Source organism: Hemiscyllium ocellatum (assembly GCF_020745735.1).
Source record: "Hemiscyllium ocellatum isolate sHemOce1 chromosome X unlocalized genomic scaffold, sHemOce1.pat.X.cur. SUPER_X_unloc_7, whole genome shotgun sequence".
NCBI lineage: Eukaryota > Metazoa > Chordata > Chondrichthyes > Orectolobiformes > Hemiscylliidae > Hemiscyllium > Hemiscyllium ocellatum.
The window spans coordinates 19,774-40,671 of record NW_026867597.1 but is presented as its reverse complement, the minus strand read 5'-3'; the positions used below and the strand labels follow the sequence as shown (position 1 = coordinate 40,671).

The following is a 20,898-nucleotide window of genomic DNA, read 5'->3' as shown; positions in this document are numbered from 1 at the left end:
CGTAGTATCGATCGCTCTCCGTCTCGCGCGCGTGTCCTGTCGATCGCGCTCTGTCTCGCGCGCGTCCTGTCGATCACGCTGTCTGTCGCGCGCGCGTCCTGTCGATCGCGCTCTCTCTCGCGCGCGCGTCCTGTCGATCGCGCTCTCTCTCGCGCGCGCGTCCTGTCGATCGCTCTCTCCCTCGCGCGCGCGTCCTGTCGATCGCTCTCTCTCTCGCGCGCGCGTCCTGTCGATCGCTCTCTCTCTCGCGCGCGTCCTGTCGATCGCTCTCTCTCTCGCGCGCGTCGTGTCGATCGATCTCTCTCTCGCGCGCGTCGTGTCGATCGCTCTCTCTCGCGCGCGCGTCGTGTCGATCGCTCTCTCTCGCGCGCGCGCGTCTTATCGATCGCTCTCTCTCTCGCGCGCACGTCCTGTCGATCGCTCTCTCTCTCGCGCGCGCGTCCTGTCGGTCGCTCTCTCTCTCGCGCGCACGTCCTGTCGATCGCTCTCTCTCTCGCGCGCGCTTCCTGTCGGTCGCTCTCTCTCTCGCGCGCGCGTCCTGTCGATGGCTCTCTCTCGCGCGCGCGTCGTGTCGATCGCTCTCTCTCGCGCGCGCGTCGTGTCGATCGCGCTCTCTCTCGCGCGCGCGTCGTGTCGATCGCGCTCTCTCTCGCGCGCGCGTCGTGTCGATCGCGCGCTCTCTCGCGCGCGCGCGTCGTGTCGATCGCTCTCTCACGCGCACGCGCGTCGTGTCGATCGCTCTCTCACTCGCCCGCGCATCCTGTCGATCGCTCGCTCTTTGGCGCGCCGCGACGTATCGATCGCGCTCTCTTTCTCGCGCGCGCGTCCTATCGATCGCTCTCTCGCGCGCGCGTCCTATCGATCGCTCTCGCGTCCTATCGATCGCTCTCTCTCTCGAGCGCCCGTCGTATCGATCGCTCTCTCTCTTTGGTGCGCCGCGTCGTATCGATCACGCTCTCTTGCGCGAGCACGTCGTATCGATCGCTCTCTCTCTCTCTCGCGCGCGCGTCGTGTCGATCGCTCTCTCTCGCGCGCGCGTCCTGTCGATCGCTCTCTCTCTCTCGCGCGCGTCCTGTCGATCGCTCTCTCTCTCTCGCGCGCGTCCTGTCGATCGCTCTCTCTCTCGCACGCTCGTCCTATCGATCGCGCTCTCTCTCGCGCGAGTCATATCGATCTCTCTCGCGCGCGCGTCGTTTCAATCGCTCTCTATCTCGCGCGCGTGTCCTGTCGATCGCTCTCTCTCTCGCGCGCGCGTCGTGTCGATCGCTCTCTCTCTCGCGCGCGCGTCCTGTCGATCGCTCTCTCTCTCGCGCGCGCGTCCTGTCGATCGCTCTCTCTCTCGCGCGCGCGTCCTGTCGATCGCTCTCTCTCTCGCGCGCGCGTCCTCTCGATCGCTCTCTCTCTCGCGCACGTCCTGTCGATCGCTCTCTCTCGCGCGCGCGTCGTATCGATCGCTCTCTCTCGCGCGCGCGTGAGCCAGCGAGAGAGAGAAAGAGCGATCGACACGACGCGCGCGCGCGCGCGAGAGAGAGAGGGAGAGCGATTGACACGGCGCGCGCGCGAGAGAGAGAGATCGACACGGCGAGAGAGAGAGATCGATACGGCGCGCGAGAGAGAGAGAGATCGATACAACGCGCGCGCGAGAGAGAGAGAGATCGATACAACGCGCGCGCGAGAGAGAGAGAGAGATCGATCGATACGACGTGCGCGCGAGTGAGAGAGAGAGATCGATCGATACGACGTGCGCGCGAGAGAGAGATCGATCGATCGATACGACGCGCGCTAGAGAGAAATCGACACGACGCGCGCATGCGCGAGAGAGAGAGCGATCGACACGACGCGCGCGAGCTAGCGAGAGAGAGAAAGAGCGATCGACACGACGCGCGCACGAGAGAGCGATCGACACGGCGCGCGCGCAGAGAGAGAGAGAGAGAGATCGACACGGCGAGAGAGAGAGAGAGAGAGATCGATCGATACGGCGCGCGCGAGAGAGATCGATCGATACAATGCGCGCGCGAGTGAGAGAGAGAGATCGATTGATACGACGTGTGCGCGAGAGAGAGATCGATCGATTGATACGACGCGCGCGCGAGAGAGAGATCGATCGATCGATACGACGTGCGCGCGCGAGAGAGAGAGGTCGATACAGCGCGCGCGAGAGAGATTGATACGACGCAGGCGCGAGAGAGAGATCGATCGATCGATACGACGCGCTAGAGAGAAATCGATACGACGCGCGCACACGCGAGAGAGAGAGAGTTCGATACGATGCGCGCGTGCGCACGTGTGAGAGAGAGAGATACGACGTGTGCGCGTGCGCGATACAGTGGACGCGAGTGATACAGTATACAGTATACCTGCACGATACAGTGCGAGCGAGCGATACATTATCACTCTTGCGTGCGCGCACTCTGTGCCTGCGCTATACAGTGCGTGTGGGCGATACAATGCACTTGCGAGCGAGTGTGGTGCAGTGCGCGAGTGGTACAATGCACGCAAATGATGCAGTGTGTGTGTGTGTGCTTGCGCGCACTAGAGTGATGCAGTGTGTGCGCGTGAGTGAGAGTGATAGAGTTCGCGCGTGCGAGAGAGAGTGATACAGTGTGCGCCTACGCGCGTTCGAGAGTGATGCTGTGCGCACATGCGCGAGCGAGATTCAGTGCGCGTGCGAGTGATACAGTGCACGGGAGAGTGATGCAGTGTGTGTGCGCACTCGCGCGCAAGAGATACAATGTATGTGTGTGAGAGAGAGAGAGAGAAATACAATATGTGTGTGTGTGAGAGAGGTACAGGGTGCGTGAGAGATACAGCAGTGTGGTTGTGAGGGAGAGAGAGATACAGAAATGTGGGTGTGGGAGAGAGATACAGAAATGTGGGTGTGGGAGAGAGATACAGAAATGTGGGTGTGGGGGAGAGAGATACAGAAATGTGGGTGTGGGGGAGAGAGATACAGAAATGTGGGTGTGGGGGAGAGAGATACAGAAATGTGGGTGTGGGGGAGAGAGAGATACAGAAATGTGGGTGTGGGGGGGGAGAGAGATACAGAAATGTGGGTGTGGGGGAGAGAGATACAGAAATGTGGGTGTGGGGGAGAGAGATACAGAAATGTGGGTGTCAGGGAGGGAGAGATACAGAAATGTGGGTGTGGGGGGGAGAGAGATACAGAAATGTGGGTGTGGGAGGAACATTCTGGGAGGATCTGACTGCTCTGTATGTTCCGTTTTCCTCTAGGATATGTCTGTGGGATGTTCCATTAACTGCGCTCTCTCTGGGTGACGATGGACCGTCTCCTGCCTTTCTCTGTCCTGATTGGCTGCCTCACCCTGGCATTGCCCCATTAGGAGGGGGCATAGGGCCGGCTTGGACTATGTCGGGCGAGTCCGCGCTGCCTTCCTTTGCCGACCAGCCGCCGCAGCAGGAGGAGGAGGAGGTGAAGCCGTTGATGTGTGCCCTCTGCCCGTTCGTGACGCAGAACGATGAGGACATGCGGGTGCACCGGACGACGCACAGCCAGCCGGGACCCCCTCTCCAGGCGCCCGGACCCGTGAAGAGGGAGGTGCCGATTGAGTGGTGGGCACCGTGCGACGGGGAGACCTCGGAGGGCAGCGACGGCGGTCTGTGCCCGCGGGGGGCCGGTGCCTACACTTGGGACCCGGGGCAGGAAAGATCCTGGTTGTTTGAGGAGAGTCAGGACGGAGGGGGGCCGAGGGGCAGAGCGGGCGAGGAGGAGGAAGAGGAGGGGGAAGAGGACGTCAACTACAAGGTGGTGGTGGTGGGCGAGGACGGGAAGGGCGGGAGCGCTCCGAGACCGCCCGGGGGTCCCGAGGGGGAGCCGGACTCCGAGAGCGGGCATGGCGGAGGGTCCCCGAACAACCCCGGGGCACGGCCCACTCAGGGCACGGGTCCGAACAAGCAGAGGTGGCAGTCCAAGCAGTACCAGTGTGATCTGTGCCCGTACGTGGCAGGAGGCAAGCAGGAGCTGAGGACCCACGAGAGGGAGACTCACCTGAGGGAAGGCAGCGACGTGATCAAGTGCAGCCAGTGCAACTACACCACCAACAAGATCTCGTTCTGGCGCCAGCACAAGTTGGTGCACGTCAGCACCAGCGGCAGCCCTGGCCGCATCTACATGTGCAAGACCTGCGGCTGGAAGACCAAATACCGGCACTCGCTGGTCAAGCACATCGCCCTGCACACCGGCAACAAGTCCTTCCAGTGCGACCAGTGCGGCTTCGCCTGCGCCCGCAAGGAGAACCTCAAACGCCACAAGCTCACCCACCTGAAGAAGGGTGTGGACGGCAAGGGGCTGCTTCTCAAGTGCAACTGGTGCGAGTACTCCACCGCCCACAGCAACGCCCTCCGCAGGCACGCCATGACACTGCACAACGGTGAGGGTCGCCCCGGGGGGTGGCAACGGGAGGGGGGGGAGGAGGGAGCAGCCAGAGTAAACACCCTCCTCCCACCCACTCTGTCCCATCACCATCTCCCTTTATCAATCGGCCCATCCCTTTATCACTCTCACTATCTCTTTATCACTCTCACTATCCCTTTGTCACTCTCTCCATCCCTTTATCACTCTCTCCATCCCTTTATCACTCACTCCATCCCTTTATCACTCACTCCATCCCTTTATCACTCACTCCATCCCTTTATCACTCTCTCCATCCCTTTATCACTCTCACTATCCCTTTGTCACTCTCACTATCCCTTTGTCACTCTCTCCATCCCTTTATCACTCACTCCATCCCTTTATCACTCTCTCCATCCCTTTATCACTCTCACTATCCCTTTGTCACTCTCTCCATCCCTTTATCACTCACTCCATCCCTTTATCAATCACTCCATCCCTTTATCACTCTCTCCATCCCTTTATCACTCTCACTATCTCTTTGTCACTCTCTCCATCCCTTTATCACTCACTCCATCCCCTTATCAATCACTCCATCCCTTTATCACTCTCTCCATCCCTTTATCAATCACCCCATCCCTTTATCACTCTCTCCATCCCTTTATCACTCACTCCATCCCTTGATCACTCACTCCATCCCTTGATCAATCACTCCATCCCTTTATCACTCTCTCCATCCCTTTATCACTCTCTCCATCCCTTTATCACTCACTCCATCCCTTTATCAATCACTCCATCCCTTTATCAATCACTCCATCCCTTTATCATTCTCACTATCTCTTTATCACTCTCACTATCTCTTTATCACTCTCACTATCCCTTTGTCACTCTCTCCATCCCTTTATCACTCACTCCATCCCTTTATCACTCACTCCATCCCTTTATCAATCACTCCATCCCTTTATCACTCTCTCCATCCCTTTATCAATCATCCCATCCCTTTATCACTCTCACTATCCCTTTATCACTCTCACTATCCCTTTATCACTCACTCCATCCCTTTATCACTCACTCCATCCCTTTATCACTCTCTCCATCCCTTTATCAATCATCCCATCCCTTTATCACTCTCTCCATCCCTTTATCACTCACACTATCCCTTTATCACTCACTCCATCCCTTTATCACTCACTCCATCCCTTTATCAATCACTCCATCCCTTTATCACTCTCTCCATCCCTTTATCACTTTTCTCCATCCCTTTATCACTCTCTCCATCCCTTTATCACTCTCTCCATCCCTTTATCACTCTCGCCATCCCTTTATCACTCTCTCCATCCCTTTATCACTTTTCTCCATCCCTTTATCAATCACTCCATCCCTTTATCACTCTCTCCATCCCTTTATCACTCTCACTATCCCTTTGTCACTCTCTCCATCCCTTTATCACTCACTCCATCCCTTTATCACTCTCTCCATCCCTTTATCACTCTCACTATCCCTTTATCACTCTCTCCATCCCTTTATCAATTACTCCATCCCATTATCACTCCCACTATCCCTTTATCACTCTCTCCATCCCTTTATCACTCTCTCTCTCTTTCTCTTTCCCCCTCTCTCTCTTTCTCTTTCCCCCTCTTTCTTTCCCTCTCTCTCTCTCTTTCTCTCTCTCTCTTTCCCATTCCTTTCTGCCTTCTCCTGTTGAGTTGGGATGGATGGGGAGAGATGGTGGTGGGTTCCACAATTATTCAGAGGGTGGATGGTGAACAGTGGTCCCCCCATCCCTCTCTCTCTGAGGGATGTGGAAGGCATGTTCCTGAGAATGGTGCCTGGGAGAATGACGGGATCAGATCCCATGCATTTCCCATCTTTCTCCCAAATCCAGAATGTGGGGTTGAGCAGCGGAGACGGTGTAGATAGCGCTGCTGCTGGTGGGAGGCTGGAACTGCAGCGTGACCTGTTTACACAGATGTGTCCCTTTGCAAACAGAGATGAACAAATCCCCTTCCCCAGCCCCCAGCCCCCACCCCAAGCTCTTCACCCCAACATCCTGGAGGAGCCAAACAGAGAGCATGGAGCTCCAGAGGTACAGGTCCCAATCCCCACACGACCCCATCCCTGAACCTGCTGTCCCACCAACTCCACTACCAAGTGAGGGAGGCCCTCTGACTAACTGGGCATTTACCCTCACAGTAATGGGGTATTTACCCCGAGTAACTGGGCATTTACCCTCACAGTAATGGGGTTTTTACCCCGAGTAACTGGGCATTTACCCCCACAGTAATGGGGCATTTACCCCCCTGAGTAACTGGGCATTTACCCTCACAGTAATGGGGTTTTTACCCCGAGTAACTGGGCATTTACCCTCACAGTAATGGGGTATTTACCCCGAGTAACTGGGCATTTACCCTCACAGTAATGGGGTATTTACCCCCTGAGTAACTGGGTATTTACTCCCCACAGTAATGGGGTATTTACCCCCTGAGTAACTGGGCATTTACCCTCACAGTAATGGGGTATTTACCCCCTGAGTAACTGGGTATTTACTCCCCACAGTAATGGGGTATTTACCCCCTGAGTAACTGGGCATTTACCCTCACAGTAATGGGGTATTTACCCCCTGAGTAACTGGGCATTTACCCTCACAGTAATGGGGTATTTATCCTGATAAACTGAGTATTTACTCCCCACAGTAATGGGGTATTTATCCTGATAAACTGAGTATTTACTCCCCACAGTAATGGGGTATTTACCCCCCGAATAACTGGGTATTTACTCCCCACAGTAATGGGGTATTTACCCCCTGAGTAACTGGGCATTTACCCTCACAGTAATGGGGTATTTACCCCGAATAACTGGGTATTTACCTCCTGCAGTAATGGGGTATTTACCCCCGAGTAACTGGGCATTTACCCTCACAGTAATGGGGTATTTATCCTGATAAACTGGGTATTTACCCCCCACAGTAATGGGGTATTTACCTCCTGAGTAACTGGGTATTTACCTCCCACGGTACTGGCGTATATATACCATCTGTGAAACTGGGTATTTACCCCACCACAGTATTGGGGTAATTACCCCCATGTAACTGGGTATTTAACCGCCACAGTATTGGGGTATCTACCCTCCTCAGTAACTGGGTATTTACCCCAGAATCAAGGGGCATCTACTTCCTGAGTAACTGGGTATTTACCCCCACAGTAATAGGGCATTTACCCCGAGTAACTGGTATTTACCCCCACAGTAATGGTGTATATACCCCCTGTGTAACTGGGTATTTAACCCCCACAGTAATGGGGCATTTACCCCCCTGAGTAACTGGGTATTTAACCCCCACAGTAATGGGGTATATACCCCGAGTAACTGGTATTTAACCCCCACAGTAATGGGGCATTTACCCCCCTGAGTAACTGGGTATTTAACCCCCACAGTAATGGGGCATTTACCCCCCTGAGTAACTGGGCATTTACCCCCACAGTAATGGGGTATATACCCCCTGTGTAACTGGGCATTTACCCTCACAGTACCAGAGTAACACGGTACTTACCTCCCACTGCAGTGTGGTATTTACCTCCCACAGCATCTGGGTATTTACCCACCCCAGTAACCGGGGATTTATCCCCCACAGTAACACCCCCTCAGTAGTGCAGTACTTACCCCACCCCCCAGTAACAGGGTAATTAACAGCACACAGTAACAGGGTATTTACACCCCCTCAGTAGTGCAGTACTTACCCCAACCCCACAGTAACAGGGTATTTATCCCCCTCAGTAGTGGGGTACTTACCCCCACCCCACAGTAACAGGGTATTTATCACCCTCAGTAGTGGGGTACTTACCCCCACCCCACAGTAACAGGGTAATACCCCACAATAATAGGGTATGTACTCACCCCAGTAATAGGGTATTTACTTCCCACAATAATGGGGTATTTACCACCATAGTAATAGGGTATTTAGCCCCACAGTGACAGGGTATTTAACCCTCCTCCCCACAGAGATGGTGTATTTCCCTCCCCAATAATGGGATATTCCCCCCCCATGCAGTGAAGGGGTATTTCCTCCCATTGTAATGGGGGTATTTACCCCATACAGTAACAGGGTATTGACTTCCCTCTGTAATGAGGTATTTACCCCCACTGTAATAGGGTATTTACCCCTCACAGTAACAAGGTATTTAACCCCCCCATAGTAACGGGGAATTAACCCCCCCACCCCCCAAAGTAATAGGATATTTACCCCCTGAGTAACAGGGTATTTACCTCACGGTAATGGTATATTATAGAGTACAGGAGTCGGGAGGCCATGTTGTGGCTGTACAGGACATTGGTTAGGCCACTGTTGGAATATTGCGTGCAATCCTGGTCTCTTTCCTATCGGAAAGATGCTGTGAAACTTGAAAGGGTTCAGAAAAGATTTACAAGGATGTTGCCAGGGTTGGAGGATTTGAGCTACAGGGAGAGGCTGAACAGGCTGGGGCTGTTTTCCCTGGAGCGTCGGAGGCTGAGGAGTGGCCTTACAGAGGTTTACAAAATTATGAGGGGCATGGATAGGGTAAATAGACAAAGTCTTTTCCCTGGGGCGGGGGAGTCCAGAACTAGAGGGCATAGGTTTAGGGTGAGAGGGGAAAGTGATAAAAGGGACCTAAGGGACAACTTTTTCATGCAGAGGGTGGTGTGTGTATGGAATGAGCTGCCAGAGGATGTGGTGGAGGCTGGTACAATGACAACATTTAAAAGGCATTTGGCTGGGTATATGAATAGGAAGGGTTTGGAGGGATATGGGCCGGGTGCTGGCAGGTGGGGACTAGACTGGGTTGGGATATCTGGTCGGGCATGGGCTGGTTGGGCCGAGGGGTGTGTTTCCGTGCTGTACATCTCTGTGATTCGATGACAGTAATGGGATATTTACGCCCACAGTAACTATATATGATGTTCTTCCCCACGCCACCCACCCCAGCTGATGAGAACTATGTCCCAGAATATCACTGTGACCTCTGTGAGTTCAAGACAACGAAACTCAGCAACTTCTCCAACCACAAGATCACCCATCTCTACGGTACGCCACCGGGAGGGGAGGCCAATGAGGGGGGAGTGGGCGATTCAGGTGACAGTGGGCAGTGTGGGGGTGGATGCAGGGAATGGGAGAGGGAGGCATGAGAGAGGGGTGAAGGGGAGACAGGGCAAGGGGAGGTGTGGGGGGAGTGAGGGGACAAAGGGGGGAGTGGGGGGAGTGAGGGGACAAAGGGGGGAGTGGGGGGAGTGAGGGGACAAAGGGGGGAGTGAGGGGACAAAGGGGGGAGTGGGGGGAGTGAGGGGACAAAGGGGGGAGTGAGGGGACAAAGGGGGGAGTGGGGGGAGTGAGGGGACAAAGGGGGGAGTGGGGGGAGTGAGGGGACAAAGGGGGGAGTGGGGGGAGTGAGGGGACAAAGGGGGGAGTGGGGGGAGTGAGGGGACAAAGGGGGGAGTGGGGGGAGTGAGGGGACAAAGGGGGGAGTGGGGGGAGTGAGGGGACAAAGGGGGGAGTGGGGGGAGTGAGGGGACAAAGGGGGGAGTGAGGGGACAAAGGGGGGAGTGGGGGGAGTGAGGGGACAAAGGGGGGAGTGAGGGGACAAAGGGGGGAGTGGGGGGAGTGAGGGGACAAAGGGGGGAGTGGGGGGAGTGAGGGGACAAAGGGGGGAGTGGGAGGAGTGAGGGGACAAAGGGGGGAGTGGGAGGAGTGAGGGGACAAAGGGGGGAGTGGGGGGAGTGAGGGGACAAAGGGGGGAGTGGGGGGAGTGAGGGGACAAAGGGGGAAGTGGGGGGAGTGAGGGGACAAAGGGGGGAGTGGGGGGAGTGAGGGGACAAAGGGGGGAGTGGGGGGAAAGTTGGAGAATGATAATTGATGGGGTTCTAGTGAGGGAGAGGGTTCATATCATCTCTCTCACTGCCCACAGGGTATATGGTGGTCTCTCTCTCTCACTGCCCACAGGGTATATGGTGGTCTCTCTCTCTCTCACTGCCCACAGGGTATATGGTGGTCTCTCTCTCACACTGCCCACAGGGTATATGGTGGTCTCTCTCTCACACTGCCCACAGGGTATATGGTGGTCTCTCTCTCTCTCTCTCTCACACTGCCCACAGGGTATATGGTGGTCTCTCTCTCTCACTGCCCACAGGGTATATGGTGGTCTCTCTCTCTCTCACTGCCCACAGGGTATATGGTGGTCTCTCTCTCACACTGCCCACAGGGTATATGGTGGTCTCTCTCTCACACTGCCCACAGGGTATATGGTGGTCTCTCTCTCTCTCTCTCTCACACTGCCCACAGGGTATATGGTGGTCTCTCTCTCACACTGCCCACAGGGTATATGGTGGTCTCTCTCTCTCTCTCTCTCACACTGCCCACAGGGTATATGGTGGTCTCTCTCTCACACTGCCCACAGGGTATATGGTGGTCTCTCTCTCTCACTGCCCACAGGGTATATGGTGGTCTCTCTCTCTCACTGCCCACAGGGTATATGGTGGTCTCTCTCTCACACTGCCCACAGGGTATATGGTGGTCTCTCTCTCTCACTGCCCACAGGGTATATGGTGGTCTCTCTCTCTCACTGCCCACAGGGTATATGGTGGTCTCTCTCTCACACTGCCCACAGGGTATATGGTGGTCTCTCTCTCACACTGCCCACAGGGTATATGGTGGTCTCTCTCTCACACTGCCCACAGGGTATATGGTGGTCTCTCTCTCTCACTGCCCACAGGGTATATGGTGGTCTCTCTCTCTCACTGCCCACAGGGTATATGGTGGTCTCTCTCTCTCTCTCTCTCACACTGCCCACAGGGTATATGGTGGTCTCTCTCTCACACTGCCCACAGGGTATATGGTGGTCTCTCTCTCTCTCTCTCTCACACTGCCCACAGGGTATATGGTGGTCTCTCTCTCACACTGCCCACAGGGTATATGGTGGTCTCTCTCTCTCACTGCCCACAGGGTATATGGTGGTCTCTCTCTCTCACTGCCCACAGGGTATATGGTGGTCTCTCTCTCTCACTGCCCACAGGGTATATGGTGGTCTCTCTCTCTCACTGCCCACAGGGTATATGGTGGTCTCTCTCTCACACTGCCCACAGGGTATATGGTGGTCTCTCTCTCACACTGCCCACAGGGTATATGGTGGTCTCTCTCTCACACTGCCCACAGGGTATATGGTGGTCTCTCTCTCTCTCACTGCCCACAGGGTATATGGTGGTCTCTCTCTCTCACTGCCCACAGGGTATATGGTGGTCTCTCTCTCTCTCTCTCTCACACTGCCCACAGGGTATATGGTGGTCTCTCTCTCTCACTGCCCACAGGGTATATGGTGGTCTCTCTCTCACACTGCCCACAGGGTATATGGTGGTCTCTCTCTCTCTCTCTCTCACACTGCCCACAGGGTATATGGTGGTCTCTCTCTCTCTCTCTCTCACACTGCCCACAGGGTATATGGTGGTCTCTCTCTCACACTGCCCACAGGGTATATGGTGGTCTCTCTCTCTCACTGCCCACAGGGTATATGGTGGTCTCTCTCTCTCACTGCCCACAGGGTATATGGTGGTCTCTCTCTCACACTGCCCACAGGGTATATGGTGGTCTCTCTCTCTCACTGCCCACAGGGTATATGGTGGTCTCTCTCTCACACTGCCCACAGGGTATATGGTGGTCTCTCTCTCACACTGCCCACAGGGTATATGGTGGTCTCTCTCTCTCACTGCCCACAGGGTATATGGTGGTCTCTCTCTCTCACTGCCCACAGGGTATATGGTGGTCTCTCTCTCTCTCTCTCTCTCACACTGCCCACAGGGTATATGGTGGTCTCTCTCTCACACTGCCCACAGGGTATATGGTGGTCTCTCTCTCTCTCTCTCTCACACTGCCCACAGGGTATATGGTGGTCTCTCTCTCACACTGCCCACAGGGTATATGGTGGTCTCTCTCTCTCACTGCCCACAGGGTATATGGTGGTCTCTCTCTCTCACTGCCCACAGGGTATATGGTGGTCTCTCTCTCACACTGCCCACAGGGTATATGGTGGTCTCTCTCTCTCACTGCCCACAGGGTATATGGTGGTCTCTCTCTCTCACTGCCCACAGGGTATATGGTGGTCTCTCTCTCTCACTGCCCACAGGGTATATGGTGGTCTCTCTCTCACACTGCCCACAGGGTATATGGTGGTCTCTCTCTCACACTGCCCACAGGGTATATGGTGGTCTCTCTCTCTCTCACTGCCCACAGGGTATATGGTGGTCTCTCTCTCTCACTGCCCACAGGGTATATGGTGGTCTCTCTCTCTCTCTCTCTCACACTGCCCACAGGGTATATGGTGGTCTCTCACTCACACTGCCCACAGGGTATATGGTGGTCTCTCTCTCTCTCTCTCTCACACTGCCCACAGGGTATATGGTGGTCTCTCTCTCACACTGCCCACAGGGTATATGGTGGTCTCTCTCTCTCACTGCCCACAGGGTATATGGTGGTCTCTCTCTCACACTGCCCACAGGGTATATGGTGGTCTCTCTCTCTCACTGCCCACAGGGTATATGGTGGTCTCTCTCTCTCTCTCTCTCACACTGCCCACAGGGTATATGGTGGTCTCTCTCTCACACTGCCCACAGGGTATATGGTGGTCTCTCTCTCTCACTGCCCACAGGGTATATGGTGGTGTCTCTCTCTCACTGCCCACAGGGTATATGGTGGTCTCTCTCTCTCACTGCCCACAGGGTATATGGTGGTCTCTCTCTCTCTCTCTCTCTCACTGCCCACAGGGTATATGGTGGTCTCTCTCTCTCTCTGCCCACAGGGTATATGGTGGTCTCTCTCTCTCTCTCTGCCCACAGGGTATATGGTGGTCTCTCTCTCTCTCTCTCTCTCACTGCCCACAGGGTATATGGTGGTCTCTCTCTCTCTCACTGCCCACAGGGTATATGGTGGTCTCTCTCTCTCACTGCCCACAGGGTATATGGTGGTGTCTCTCTCTCTCTCTGCCCACAGGGTATATGGTGGTGTCTGTCTCTCTGCCCACAGGGTATATGATGGTCTCTCTCTCTCTCACTGCCCACAGGGTGGTCTCTCTCTCTCTCTGCCCACAGGGTATATGGTGGTGTCTCTCTCTCACTGCCCACAGGGTATATGGTGGTCTCTCTCTCTCTCTCTCTCTCACTGCCCACAGGGTATATGGTGGTCTCTCTCTCTCTCTGCCCACAGGGTATATGGTGGTCTCTCTCTCTCTCTCTGCCCACAGGGTATATGGTGGTCTCTCTCTCTCACTGCCCACAGGGTATATGGTGGTCTCTCTCTCTCACTGCCCACAGGGTATATGGTGGTCTCTCTCTCTCTCTCTCTCTCTCACTGCCCACAGGGTATATGGTGGTCTCTCTCTCTCTCACTGCCCACAGGGTATATGGTGGTCTCTCTCTCTCACTGCCCACAGGGTATATGGTGGTGTCTCTCTCTCTCTCTGCCCACAGGGTATATGGTGGTGTCTGTCTCTCTGCCCACAGGGTATATGATGGTCTCTCTCTCTCTCACTGCCCACAGGGTATATGATGGTCTCTCTCTCTCTCTGCCCACAGGGTATATGGTGGTCTCTCTCTCTCTCTGCCCACAGGGTATATGATGGTCTCTCTCTCTCTCTGCCCACAGGGTATATGATGGTCTCTCTCTCTCTCTGCCCACAGGGTATATGATGGTCTCTCTCTCTCTCACTGCCCACAGGGTATATGATGGTCTCTCTCTCACACTGCCCACAGCGTATATAATGGTCTCTCTCACACTGCCCACAGGGTATAGGATGGTCTCTCTCGCTCTATCTCTCTCTCTCACGCTATCTCTCTCGCGCATTCTCTCTCTCGCGCTATCTCGCTATCTATCTCTCACACACTGCCCACAGGGTATATGATGGTCTCTCTCTCTGCCCACAGGGTATATAATGGTCTCTCTCTCTCTCACTGCCCACAGGGTATATGATGCTCTCTCTCTCTCTCGCTATCTCTCTATCTCTCACACACTGCCCACAGGGTATATGATGGTCTCTCTCTCACACTGCCCACAGGGTATATGATGGTGTCTCTCTCTCTCTCACTGCCCACAGGGTCTATGATGGTCTCTCTCACACACTGCCCACAGGGTATAGAATGGTCTCTCTCACGCTATCTCTCTCGCGCATTCTCTCTCTCGCGCTATCTCGCTATCTATCTCTCACACACTGCCCACAGGGTATATGATGGTCTCTCTCACACACTGCCCACAGGGTATATGATGGTGTCTCTCTCTCTCTCTCTCTCTCACTGCCCACAGGGTATATGATGGTCTCTCTCACACACTGCCCACAGGGTATATGATGGTGTCTCTCTCTCTCTCTCTCTCTCACTGCCCACAGGGTATATGATGGTCTCTCTCTCTCTCTCTCACTGCCCACAGGGTATATGATGGTCTCTCTCGCTCTATCTCTCGCTCTCTCTCTCTCGCGCTATCTCTCTCTCGCGCTATCTCGCTATCTATCTCTCACACACTGCCCACAGGGTATATGATGGTTTCTCTCTCTCACTGCCCACAGGGTATATGATGGTCTCTCTCTCTCACTGCCCACAGAGTATATGATGGTCTCTCTCTCTCTCTCTCTCTCTCACAGACACTACCCACTGGGTATATGATGGTGTCTCTCTCTCACTGCCCACAGGGTATATGATGGTCTCTCTCTCTCACACACTGCCCACAGGGTATATGATGGTCTCTCTCTCTCTCACTGCCCACAGGGTATATGATGGTCTCTCTCCCTCTCTCTCTCTCTCTCTCACACACTGCCCACAGAGTATATGATGGTCTCTCTCTCTCTCACTGCCCACAGGGTATATGATGGTCTCTCTCTCACTGCCCACAGGGTATATGATGGTCTCTCTCTCTCTCTCTCTCTCTCTCACACACTGCCCACAGGGTATATGATGGTGTCTCTCTCTCTCTCTCTATCTCTCACACACTGCCCACAGGATATATGATGGTCTCTCTCTCTCTCTCTCTCTCTCTCACACACACACACACACACACACACACACACACACACACACACACACACACTGCCCACAGGGTATATGATGGTCTCTCTCTCTCTCACTGCCCACAGGGTATATGATGGTCTCTCTCTCACTGCCCACAGGGTATATGATGGTCTCTCTCTCTCTGTCTCTCACACACTGCCCACAGGGTCTATGATGCTCTCTCTCTCTCTCTCTCTCTCTCTCACACACACTGCCCACAGGGTATATGATGGTCTCTCTCTCTCTCTCTCACTGCCCACAGGGTATATGATGGTCTCTCTCTCTCTCTCTCTCTGCCCACAGGGTCTATGATGGTCTCTCTCTCTCTCTCTCACTGCCCACAGGGTATATGGTGGTGTCTCTCTCTCTCTCACTGCCCACAGGGTATATGATGGTCTCACTGCCCACAGGGTATATGATGGTCTCTCTCTCACACTGCCCACAGCGTATATAATGGTCTCTCTCTCACTGCCCACAGGGTATATGATGGTCTCTCTCGCTCTATCTCTCTCTCTCACGCTATCTCTCTCGCGCTATCTCGCTATCTATCTCTCACACACTGCCCACAGGGTATATGATGGTCTCTCTCTCTCACTGCCCACAGGGTATATGATGGTCTCTCTCTCTCTCTCTGCCCACAGGATATATGATGGTCACTCTCTCTCTCTCACTGCCCACAGGGTATATGATGGTCTCTCTCTCTCTCTCTCTGCCCAGAGGGTATATGATGGTCTCTCTCTCTCTCACTGCCCACAGGGTATATGATGGTCTCTCTCTCTCACTGCCCACAGGGTATATGATGGTCTCTCTCTCTCTCACACACTGCCCACAGGGTATATGATGGTCTCTCTCTCTCTCACTGCCCACAGGGTATATGATGGTGTCTCTCCCTCTATCTCTCTCTCTCTCTCTCTCTCTCTCTCTCTCTCTCTCTCTCTCTCTCTCTCTCACTGCCCACAGGGTATATGATGCTCTCTCTCTCTCTCTCGTACACACTGCCCACAGGGTATATGATGGTCTCTCTCTCTCACTGCCCACAGGGTATATGATGGTCTCTCTCCCTCTCTCTCTCACTGCCCACAGGGTATATGATGGTCTCTCTCTCTCACACACTGCCCACAGGGTATATGATGGTCTCTCTCTCTCACTGCCCACAGGGTATATGATGGTGTCTCTCTCTCTCTCTCTATCTCTCACACACTGCCCACAGGGTATATGATGGTCTCTCTCTCTCACTGCCCACAGGGTATATGATGGTCTCTCTCTCTCACTGCCCACAGGGTATATGATGGTCTCTCTCTCTCTCTCTCTCTCACACACTGCCCACAGGGTATATGATGGTGTCTCTCTCTCTCTCACTGCCCACAGGATATATGATGGTCTCTCTCTCACTGCCCACAGGGTATATGATGGTCTCTCTCTCTCTCTCTCTCTCACACACACTGACCACAGGGTATATGATGGTCTCTCTCTCTCTCACTGCCCACAGGATATATGATGGTCTCTCTCTCACTGCCCACAGGGTATATGATGGTCTCTCTCTCTCTCTCTCACTGCCCACAGGGTATATGATGGTCTCTCTCTCTCACTGCCCACAGGGTATATGATGGTCTCTCTCTCACTGCCCACAGGGTATATGATGGTCTCTCTCTCTCTCTGCCCACAGGGTATATGATGGTCTCTCTCTCACTGCCGACAGGGTATATGATGGTCTCTCTCTCTCTCTCTCTCTGCCCACAGGGTATATGATGGTCTCTCTCTCACTGCCCACAGGGTATATGATGGTCTCTCTCTCTCTCACTGCCCACAGGGTATATGATGGTCTCTCTCTCTCTCTCTCTGCCCACAGGGTATATGATGGTCTCTCTCTCTCTCTCTCTCTCACTGCCCACAGGGTATATGATGGTCTCTCTCTCTCTCTCTCTCTCTCACTGCCCACAGGGTATATGATGGTCTCTCCCTCTCTCTCTCTCTCTCTCTCTCTCTCTCACACACTGCCCGCAGGGTATATGATGGTCTCTCTCTCTCTCACTGCCCACAGGGTATATGATGGTCTCTCTCTCTCTCTCTCACTGCCCACAGGGTATATGATGGTCTCTCTCTCTCTCACTGCCCACAGGGTATATGATGGTCTCTCTCCCTCTCTCTCTCTCTCTCTCTCTCTCTCACACACACTGCCCACAGGGTATATGATGGTCTCTCTCTCTCTCACTGCCCACAGGGTATATGATGGTCTCTCTCTCTCTCTCTCTCTCACTGCCCACAGGGTATATGATGGTCTCTCTCTCTCACTGCCCACAGGGTATATGATGATCTCTCTCTCACTGCCCACAGGGTATATGATGGTCTCTCTCTCTCTCTGCCCACAGGGTCTATGATGGTCTCTCTCTCACTGCCGACAGGGTATATGATGGTCTCTCTCTCTCTCTCTCTGCCCACAGGGTATATGATGGTCTCTCTCTCACTGCCCACAGGGTATATGATGGTCTCTCTCTCTCTCACTGCCCACAGGGTATATGATGGTCTCTCTCTCTCTCTCTGCCCACAGGGTATATGATGGTCTCTCTCCCTCTCTCTCTCTCTCTCTCTCTCTCTCTCACACACTGCCCGCAGGGTATATGATGGTCTCTCTCTCTCTCACTGCCCACAGGGTATATGATGGTCTCTCTCTCTCTCACTCTCTCTCACTGCCCACAGGGTATATGATGGTCTCTCTCCCTCTCTCTCTCTCTCTCTCTCACACACTGCCCGCAGGGTATATGATGGTCTCTCTCTCTCTCACTGCCCACAGGGTATATGATGGTCTCTCTCTCTCTCTCTCACTGCCCACAGGGTATATGATGGTCTCTCTCTCTCTCACTGCCCACAGGGTATATGATGGTCTCTCTCCCTCTCTCTCTCTCTCTCTCTCTCTCTCACACACACTGCCCACAGGGTATATGATGGTCACTCTCTCTCTCTCTCTCTCACTGCCCACAGGGTATATGATGGTCACTCTCTCTCTCACTGCCCACAGGATATATGATGGTCTCTCTCTCACTGCCCACAGGGTATATGATGGTCACTCTCTCTCTCTCTCTCACTGCCCACAGGGTATATGATGGTCACTCTCTCTCTCTCTCTCTCACTCTCTCACTGCCCACAGGGTATATGATGGTCACTCTCTCTCTCTCTCTCTCTCACTGCCCACAGGGTATATGATGGTCACTCTCTCTCTCTCTCACTGCCCACAGGGTATATGATGGTCACTCTCTCTCTCTCTCTCTCACTGCCCACAGGGTATATGATGGTCTCACTGCCCACAGGGTATATGATGGTGTCTCTCTCTCTCTCACTGCCCACAGGATATATGATGGTCTCTCTCTCACTGCCCACAGGGTATATGATGGTCTCTCTCTCTCTCTCTCTCACACACACTGCCCACAGGGTATATGATGGTCTCTCTCTCTCTCACTGCCCACCGGATATATGATGGTCTCTCTCTCTCTGCCCACAGGGTATATGGTGGTGTCTCTCTCTCTCTCACTGCCCACAGGGTATATGATGGTCTCACTGCCCACAGGGTATATGATGGTCTCTCTCTCACACTGCCCACAGCGTATATAATGGTCTCTCTCTCACTGCCCACAGGGTATATGATGGTCTCTCTCGCTCTATCTCTCTCTCTCACGCTATCTCTCTCGCGCTATCTCGCTATCTATCTCTCACACACTGCCCACAGGGTATATGATGGTCTCTCTCTCTCACTGCCCACAGGGTATATGATGGTCTCTCTCTCTCTCTCTGCCCACAGGATATATGATGGTCTCTCTCTCTCTCTCACTGCCCACAGGGTATATGATGGTCTCTCTCTCTCTCTCTCTGCCCAGAGGGTATATGATGGTCTCTCTCTCTCTCACTGTCCACAGGGTATATGATGGTCTCTCTCTCTCACTGCCCACAGGGTATATGATGGTCTCTCTCTCTCTCACACACTGCCCACAGGGTATATGATGGTCTCTCTCTCTCTCTCTCACACACTGCCCACAGGGTATATAATGGTCTCTCTCTCTCACTGCCCACAGGGTATATGATGGTCTCTCTCTCTCTCACTGCCCACAGGGTATATGATGGTGTCTCTCCCTCTCTCTCTCTCTCTCACTGCCCACAGGGTATATGATGGTCTCTCTCTCTCACTGCCCACAGGGTATATGATGCTCTCTCTCTCTCTCTCTCGCACACACTGCCCACAGGGTATATGATGGTCTCTCTCTCTCACTGCCCACAGGGTATATGATGGTCTCTCTCCCTCTCTCTCTCACTGCCCACAGGGTATATGATGGTCTCTCACTCTCTCTCTCTCTCTCTCTCTCTCTCACACACACTGCCCACAGGGTATATGATGGTCTCTCTCTCTCACACACTGCCCACAGGGTATATGATGGTCTCTCTCTCTCACTGCCCACAGGGTATATGATGGTCTCTCTCTCACTGCCCACAGGGTATATGATGGTCTCTCTCTCTCTCTCTCTCACACACTGCCCACAGGGTATATGATGGTGTCTCTCTCTCTCTCACTGCCCACAGGGTATATGATGGTCTCTCTCTCTCTCTCTCTCACACACACTGCCCACAGGGTATATGATGGTCTCTCTCTCTCTCACTGCCCACAGGATATATGATGGTCTCTCTCTCACTGCCCACAGGGTATATGATGGTCTCTCTCTCTCTCTGCCCACAGGGTATATGATGGTCTCTCTCTCACTGCCGACAGGGTATATGATGGTCTCTCTCTCTCTCTCTCTCTGTCTGCCCACAGGGTATATGATGGTCTCTCTCTCTCTCACTGCCCACAGGGTATATGATGGTGTCTCTCCCTCTCTCTCTCTCTCTCACTGCCCACAGGGTATATGATGGTCTCTCTCTCTCACTGCCCACAGGGTATATGATGCTCTCTCTCTCTCTCTCTCGCACACACTGCCCACAGGGTATATGATGGTCTCTCTCTCTCACTGCCCACAGGGTATATGATGGTCTCTCTCCCTCTCTCTCTCACTGCCCACAGGGTATATGATGGTCTCTCACTCTCTCTCTCTCTCTCTCTCTCTCTCACACACACTGCCCACAGGGTATATGATGGTCTCTCTCTCTCACACACTGCCCACAGGGTATATGATGGTCTCTCTCTCTCACTGCCCACAGGGTATATGATGGTCTCTCTCTCACTGCCCACAGGGTATATGATGGTCTCTCTCTCTCTCTCTCTCACACACTGCCCACAGGGTATATGATGGTGTCTCTCTCTCTCTCACTGCCCACAGGGTATATGATGGTCTCTCTCTCTCTCTCTCTCACACACACTGCCCACAGGGTATATGATGGTCTCTCTCTCTCTCACTGCCCACAGGATATATGATGGTCTCTCTCTCACTGCCCACAGGGTATATGATGGTCTCTCTCTCTCTCTGCCCACAGGGTATATGATGGTCTCTCTCTCACTGCCGACAGGGTATATGATGGTCTCT

The 20,898-nt window shown here is 53.9% G+C and overlaps 1 protein-coding gene across 1 annotated transcript in view; it reads left to right on the top strand.

The window, feature by feature from the left end:
- LOC132808978 (zinc finger protein 513-like) overlaps positions 1-20,898 on the top strand; it is an 85,840-nt gene that overhangs the window by 57,786 nt on the left and 7,156 nt on the right. Inside the window, exons 2-3 of the mRNA XM_060822371.1 lie at positions 3,232-4,388; positions 9,306-9,404. Of these exons, the coding sequence (XP_060678354.1) occupies positions 3,368-4,388; positions 9,306-9,404 (1,120 nt within the window). The 5' untranslated portion in view covers positions 3,232-3,367. The remainder of the gene's footprint in view (positions 1-3,231; positions 4,389-9,305; positions 9,405-20,898) is intronic.